At 34.7% G+C, this 7983-nt stretch overlaps 1 protein-coding gene across 1 annotated transcript; it reads left to right on the top strand.

The window, feature by feature from the left end:
- The first annotated feature begins 223 nt into the window (after positions 1-223).
- LOC142356240 (nucleoside diphosphate kinase-like) lies at positions 224-6717 on the top strand. The gene is made up of 4 exons (XM_075408186.1): positions 224-409; positions 3293-3371; positions 3688-3943; positions 6407-6717. The coding sequence occupies exons 1-4, from the start codon at positions 309-311 to the stop codon at positions 6625-6627; spliced, it is 657 nt and encodes a 218-aa protein (XP_075264301.1). The 5' UTR covers positions 224-308; the 3' UTR covers positions 6628-6717.
- Positions 6718-7983: the final 1266 nt, after the last annotated feature.

Genomic DNA, 7983 nt, shown 5'->3' with positions numbered 1-7983 from the left:
CTTTAGGGATGGATTATATTATGCTGCCGCCTATAGTCATTCGGTAATATTTTGAAGTTATATATTAGTGCCACTTGAGATTCGTACCATGCAATTCGTACCATGAAGTATCATGCAAAACTCACATTGTTTGAGGGCGCTAACTTCCCTAGACAATAAAGAATAGGTATGTAATACAAAGAATAGGTGTATTACAATACATTTAACAACTTTATTCGTTGAAAAGTCATCGTCTCTTATGCACTAGAGCACCAGCTTAAGATATTGTTGATTAGTCATGATCGGTATCAGCATTACCCCGTGAACTTATGAATAAAGTACGCATTCCAAGCCTAATAACATTCTACTACCATATTTATAGACCTCATAAACTAGCTATGGGGCTGAAAAGGAAGAAAACAAAAACAAAGTAAGTGTTATATTTTCAAATTGAAGGGGTTGTATGCAAACCCAGATAAAACTAAGATCACTGCGTCAACAGGCATTTCTAAAAAAATGAAAACAGAAAACTATGATCAAAAGTGGGAAGAAGCAACTCAGAATAGAGATACAGTGAATTGTAAAATTTGGTTCGCACCAGGGCAAATTACCTATTCAAACCATTAAAATCAGTTAACATGGATCTTTTCCGTTTGTGGAGTTATGTAGTTACTACGTTATGGAGAGCACATAGCAATGTTGACCCAGTGAAACGAAACTTGATACACCTTGCCATGACATGCAAGATCTTGTTAACTCGTGCAAAACTTGAAACATCTTGCCAAGATCTTGATAGACAAACATTTCTTGGAACACCTTGATAAGATCTTGACAAGATCTTATCAAGACATGTCAAGAACTTTTCTTGGCAAAACTTGATAAGATCTTGATAATTCTTGACATATAGAAAACGTTGTTTCTAAGCAACCCGGAATGAGGTGGCGGAAAAACGAACTGGGAATCCAGAGAAAAATCAGTTTTTCTGCATAAACTTGTTTTTGGGGTAATTTGGATCATTCAGAAAAAAATTATTCCGTTGTGCTTTTTCGATTTCCTCATTTAATTTTTGACCAAAACGAGTGATCATTGGCATTATCTTTTGTTGTTAAGACGTTCTCGTATGGAATGGCTAGTCATATTCCTGAAAAATTCTTTAGAACTGTTATTCAATGATGAATGCCGAAAAACAAAGTCTTTCCTCAAATTATATGGCTGAGTGGTGTTTTGCGCAATTGAACAACTTTTTCGGCGTGCGTTTTGTGTTTTCTAGACATTATTTAAGTTGTTGAAGCTAATTGTATCAAATAATGGGGTTAATTCAACAATTTATCTTTTTTCACGATTTCATCAGAGTTATGTGGATATTGTTTTATGTCAAAACACACAAAACATCGTAACCTTCATGGTGAGGGCGGAAGTTTTTTCCCACCTCACCATGAAGGTTTGCCATGGCCTAGAACGCCGAAGTGCACCAGAATTACTCCCACAAATGCGCCGCGAACGCTTTTTCACGTTGTTTTCTGACGTTTGGAACCAGTTAGCTATCACTAGTAAGTGTCTTTTTGTCCAAGGAGAACCAGATTTTTGGTATACTTGGGTCTTGTAGCAGATAACTTTTCTTTGGGTCTCAAAAAAAAATCTGTAAGAAGTCTTCAATTTTTCGAGGTGTTCTAGATGATTTTTTTTTTCATTTTTCCGTGATTTTTATACCTTTCTGGTCTGTACCATTAATAAAAATAGCAAATTGCTTAAAAATTCTATCGGAATGTAAAAATTCCAAGAAAGATTGAATTTTCAAGAGAAAATCTGTATTTGAAAAGTTTCAAGCTAGATTCAACTTTTTTTTAGACATCTAGGGAAAAATAAGCTTATATTTGACTATTAATTGGTCTATCCTGCATTGACAAAGTATACCAGGACGGCCGTTCTGTTTTAAAAGAGGATTGTTTCTTTTTTTTTCGTGATATCGTAGTTTGGAGAGTTAGGTGTTTTTTTCTTCCAAATTCCAGCCTCTTTTTTTGAATTTCTCTTTAAGTTGTCTTTTTTGCGGCCCTCTGACGTTCGGGACCAGTTAGTTATAACTATTAGACGTCTTTGTTTCCAAAAGAACCAGATTTTTGGGATATTGGGTCTTGTAGCAGATAACTTTTCTTTGGGTCTCAAAAAAATCTGTAAAAAGTCTTCAATTTTTCGAGGTGTTGTAGATGTAAGATTTTTCCTTTTTTCCGGTATTTTTATACTTCCCTGGCTTGTACTATTGGTACCAGTAGCAAATTGTTTAAGAACTCTCTCAGAATGTGGAAATTCAAAAATTTGGCATTTCAAGAGAAAATCGATTTTTGAAAAATTTTGTGTTCGATTCTAATTTTTTTAAGATACTTAGAGAACAATAAGCTGATATATGACTGTTACACGGTATTACCGGCGTTTTTGAAATTTTGAAATTTACCGACGAACATTTTTGTTATAAAAAAGATGTTTTTATGGGATTTTAGTGGGGGCCTTTCCGATGGCGGTCCTGTATAAGGTGTGTACTATGTACATACCGAGCTAGCACCCACTTAAAAATTTAACTATACTGGAAAAAGTAGGCTCAATTGTTGGTTGATAAACTAACGGGAGCTGAATTTTCCGACAATTCTTGATAATTCTTGATAATTCTTGATAATTCTTGATAAATCTTGATAAATCGTGCTTAATCATATGAATTCGTGCTAAATCTTGTTTGAAGGTGCTTTTTAATTTTTACGACTTGGTATCTCTTGCCATGTCATGGTTAGTCTTTCTTGGAAATCTTGCCAAGATCTTGTTTCTTGATAGCCATGCAAAGATCATACAAGTTTATACATATCTTGATATTATCTTGCCATGTAACATGGCAAGATCTTGGTAAGATTTTCCAAGATTAAGTATGTTTCTTATCAAGGCTATCAAGTTTCATTTCACTGGGGAACAAATCACTATATAAGAAATATGCCACGCGCACTTTGTGGTTGAAAACAATTTGCACCAAGGAGCGCAGGGGGGGTGGGCTTTTACTCAAAGCCCAATTTATCTCAACGCCTTTTAGTTCGTTTTCCTCAAATGTGACTCTGTGTACACATGAGAAAACAACACACGATGTTTGAGAACTGAAAATGGATGCATTTGATGGCTTCATTTTCAAGCGCAGTATTTGATTAGAGCAACAACTAAAATCTTATATCATTATCAATATCATTTATGTCAATGTCACTATCTTGATTCAATATCATTTATGTGAAATCTTGAAAATTTGGCATAAATTTACCAATTTGTGCATGGGCTACTTTAGAATGAAGGGCTCAGATAAAGAGGGCGCTGATGTATCGAGCCACAAAGCATTGAACAAAGAGACGAACGAAGACAACCCAGTTAATATATTCCAGCTGTGTTAACATTCTAGTCATCAGTTGAACATCTTAAAAACGCTTAACTAATTAAGACGGTTTATAATTATTCCATGACAAACAATATAAACACATTACTCAAAATTACACCTAACAAGAAAAAATATTGGTTGTAAAGCTACGAGTTCAAAAGACTCTAAACTGTCACTCTGAAAATTAAGCCAGAACAAATAGCTAACTATTCATTTGCCGTATGGCATAAACAACAAAAATGCACAGCGTATGATAATTTTTGACAGTTAAGGCGTATCCTAAGAGCAGCTTGCTGGTTTAATTAAAGGCAGACGCAACTGAAGCCCCCCACGATAAAGAGCGCACCTTTGTGGCTATAAAACCCGATGGAGTTCAACGGAAGCTTGTGGGCGAGATCATTGCCAGATTTGAAAAACGAGGATACAAGCTGGTTGCCTTGAAAATGATTTCACCTGTAAGAAGCCTACTAGAGGAACACTACAACGACTTGAGCTCGAAACCGTTTTTCGAAGATTTGATTGGCTATATGCTGAGTGGACCCATTGTGGCAACTGTCTGGGAGGGTATGACTTCAATCTTGTTTTAAACAGAAGACTGAAAATTTCGATCGAAAATTCCCAGCCCGACTATGTTTTAATTGCTCAATTGAAAACAGTAGAAATACCCAAGCCTAGGTACAGACTTATGAAAGGACAATGCTCAACCAAAATGTTGTATGAACAGTCCATATTCGACTCATTTCAGCTATGAAAAGACGCTGGATGGACTTTATGTCATGCTTTACTTTAGCTCGACTCACATTTTTCTCAAAAGACTTTTAACTATAGTGTAAGACTTAGCTGGTCTCTCTACGGTTTCACTGGCATGGAGCCACTAGATAGCCTATAACCAAAAGATCCCAAAAAATGATTCAAATATAATTCAAAAATGTAATTTATTCTACTCCTGTATTTATCAATAGAAAGTTTTCAGATCACGATGCTAAAACAACTATTAAAGGAAAAAAATGTAAAATTTTTACCAAATGAGGAAACGTTCCTGAAAAACAGAATCTATTTTGGAAATGAAATTTTCTCAAGAAAAATAAGTTAGCCAAAAAAATTTCCCCCTTTTCGTGCCTTTTCACTCAGTCAAATTGCAATTTCATTCCAAGTTTATCAATTATTTCACTCTCACAGTCGTTTTTGTGCGTTTTTCAGCTAAGGTCAGGACAGTTCATAAGCTTCCAAAAAAAACACGCCAGAATCTGTATTTTCCATCACATCAAAAATATAATTAGATGCTGAAAAAAAACAATTTTGTGAATACAGAAATATGATCAGTTGCATTCTCTACGAGTTCATGGTATCAAAATAGATCGAAAACAAAACTAGAAGTTTTCTCAGTTGGGTGATAAAAATTGGAAAAGTATTAATAAACTTAGCTCTCTGCTTATGAAGAACACGTCAATGGTTTCTAATACTTTGATTTTTTTTTCAATTGACGGGATGCCACATCCAAAATTTTTTGACTGATTGTTGATACAAATCCAATACAAAACTTAAGTGATTACCATCAACTAAACGTACTTTTGTGGAAAAAGTCAACAACTGTAGCCGTAATCAAAACTCACCTCAACGTGTTTTATCATCGATAGGGCATGAAAGTTTTCCCATTGAATAAAACGATAAACATTGACAAAGAACCTGGGTAGGTTTGTAACAGCACCTTTGCTCATCTGTAAGTTTTTGCAAGTCAAATTTTTAAACAAAAAGTTTAAAAAACAAGCGAGTCTCTTTTTTGTTGATAAGATGTATTTTTTTGTTTTCCTATTGAACTAAGAGACACTTTTAAGATAGGCAAGAGGAGGTTGCAAGAATTTGTTTCGTTTATATTGTAAAATGACCTTTTTCTCCACAAATTCATTAGTTTCTCTATCTTAGATGTTACCACAAGTAATGGTAAAAACATCACCAATCAAACATGAAATGCATCAGACGTCTCTAAAAAAACATTTGCTAGCAGTCATTTTAGCAGAAAACGTGATGTCATGTTAGTTTTAAAGTCATCAAATCTCGGTATAAAAATAATATCTCTGATTTTGTTTCCTGTTCATATGGGATTTCACATTAGTAAAAAGTTAATTTTGGAGATGTGGAAAATTTGGCCGTGCTTGATAACTTTTTGATCAACACAAGATCTAAAATTTCAAATGATTGGTTTTTTCCGATGTTATCAACAACTTGTAGCCAAGCGGTATTATATCATTTTCATTCAATATAATATTAACTGAAGTCTTGTTTCAATTACCAATTTTAAATGCAATCTTTTCAGTACTTGAATATGCTACTTTTATCTTCGCTTGGAACTTTATGTGCGGACACATATTACCGATCCTCCTTGTTCGCCTTTTTTTGTTGAAATGATTGCTTTCCAGATTTTTCCAAAGTTTTCCTAAAATTCATTGGAAAAAATGGGCAAAAACTAAAATACTTTTTAGTTCAAAATTTCTCAATTTTGGCAAAAATTGTCCCTTTTCTGGGTATTGCTCCTAGACACGAATGATCAATCTCATAACTAAAAACTAGTTCAAAAAATAAATCGAAAGTTGGTTTTTGAGATATTTGATTGCTGAAACAACCTGTAAGTAATTTGGCACGAAATAGCAAAAAGTTAGGAATCAATGGAGGACTTTCAAAAAAGTAATTTTGTTTCGTAACTATTAATCTTTAACATGGGGGCAAAAAAATTGTCTCTCCCAGCATAGCTGAAGATGATCAAACTCGGAAAGATTTTTAATGACGAAAAAATGTTGCCAGAAATTGCAAATTATGTTGCCAATAAATGCTTTGTTGCACTTCGTTTCCAGTCCTTTAAAAATGCAAAAAGTGCTGTGAACAGTTTACCAATTGATTTAAATTCTAACCAAAAATTACCGATGACTTCTCCACCATATTTTTTTACAATATAATCGACTACTTTCATCGCATTAACCATTGAATTTGGGCATTCAGCGCAACCTGATGAAACTTGGGATTGTTTTTTAGGCGACGATGTAGTAAAACAGGCCCGCAGAATGGTAGGAGAAACCAATCCATTGGAGAGTTCGCCAGGGACTATAAGAGGTGATTATTCCATCCAAATTGGAAGGAACATTATCCATGGCAGTGATTCAGAGTCCACCGCTCAGAGAGAGATCTCATTGTGGTTTGGAGACCATGAGTTGAATAATTGGCAGTCGAGTGACCACTGTTGGATTTATGAGTGAAAACTGTCTTTCAAACTTTCTTCAAATGTTGGTGTCACTAAGTTTTCTGTATATACGGCCTTTGCATTGCAATACAATCATATAAAAGCGCCCATTTTTTAAAAAAAGAACCCGTTTTTTTTCTAAGTCTTGTAAATTAAGGAAGCAATGACTTCCAATCTCCTCTCTGGATTACTGCAAGAAGAAACTTGAGCCGCAAGGGCACGGGATTGATGTAAGGAGATCACGGCCTTATTTTTGCCCTAGTCAGCCCGTGTTGAGGACAACGACGAAAAAACGACAATCTTTTTGTAAGAAATTGTCGTTTTCGTCGTTTTGTCGTCATTTTCTTCGTTTTCATTAGTTTCCGTCGTTTAAGTCGTCTTTTAAATGTAAGAAATGGTCGTTTCTTCGTCATTTTTTGCCGTTTCTTACGTCATTTTTTCAAATGAAATAGTCGTTTTTTGTTCGTTTTTTCGTCGTTTTTTTTTTTGTCGTTTCTTACGTCGTTTTTTTTAAAAGAAATCGTCGTTTTTTTGATCATTTTTTCGTCGTTTAATTGTGCTTGAACTAGTTTTCCTCTATAATATCGTTTTAGCATCAAGAAAACGTTTATAAAAACGTTTATAAAGTTAGGGTGATTGGAGTGTTCCTGACGTAAAATAGAAAACCCTAGTTTTAGTCTAGACAGCTTTCCTATCACAAGTTGACTATTTCTTTTCATACGTCAAGAAAGGCTTTTTCCGCGAGTCAACCAAATCTATTTTTGTACATTTGAAAAAGTTACGGATAAATCCTTTCACAAGTTTACAAAAAAATGATGTTATTTCTCTCTACGAAGAGGAGTCCCGCAGTGGATTATACCCGGGTCGAGCTTTGGCGGTGACTTTTTGTAAGAAATGCGGTGAAAAAAATAATTTTCACTGCGTATTTCTTACATGTTTTTGCGGTCAATGTAGTGAATCGCGGTGAATTATTTATTTTCACCGCGTTCTCAGTATTCTTACAAAAAAAGAACCTTCCCCACACGGGTTCGAACCTCTGACCTCCTGCATGCTTCCACTGCTTAATCCACTGCGCCAACTGTCAATTACAGATTAAAATTTCTCGTGAATTTAAATCAGATTGAGTAAACTTTGGAAATCATATGCAGTGAATTTTTGAAAAAAAAAATTCGGTGAAATATGGTGAATTATTTTTTTCACCGCATTCACCGCTTTCACCGCATTTCTTACCTTATTCTGCCACAAAAGTTGATACGGGAATTTTTTGTAATAAATGTGGTGAATTGTACGGTGAATTTTTGTAAGAAATGCGGTGAAATATTTATTTTCACCGCGTTCACCGCAATCACCGCACTTCTTACAAAAATTCACA

Source organism: Convolutriloba macropyga, unplaced genomic scaffold (genome assembly GCF_964194025.1).
Source record: "Convolutriloba macropyga unplaced genomic scaffold, txConMacr16.3 SCAFFOLD_5922, whole genome shotgun sequence".
NCBI classification, from domain to species: Eukaryota; Metazoa; Xenacoelomorpha; order Acoela; family Convolutidae; genus Convolutriloba; species Convolutriloba macropyga.
The sequence above is the reverse complement of the archived record's forward strand: the minus strand, read 5'-3'. Positions and strand labels throughout refer to the sequence as shown.

What these genes read in the sequence shown, in the direction of transcription:
- LOC142356240 (XM_075408186.1), top strand. Translation starts at nt 309, where the DNA reads ATGAATAAAGTACGCATTCCAAGCCTAATAACATTCTACTACCATATT. An exon ending in AGGAAGAAAACAAAAACAAA is followed by an intron (nt 410 to 3,292) that starts GTAAGTGTTATA and finishes GGGCTACTTTAG; the next exon opens with AATGAAGGGCTCAGATAAAG. An exon ending in AGACGAACGAAGACAACCCA is followed by an intron (nt 3,372 to 3,687) that starts GTTAATATATTC and finishes GTTTAATTAAAG; the next exon opens with GCAGACGCAACTGAAGCCCC.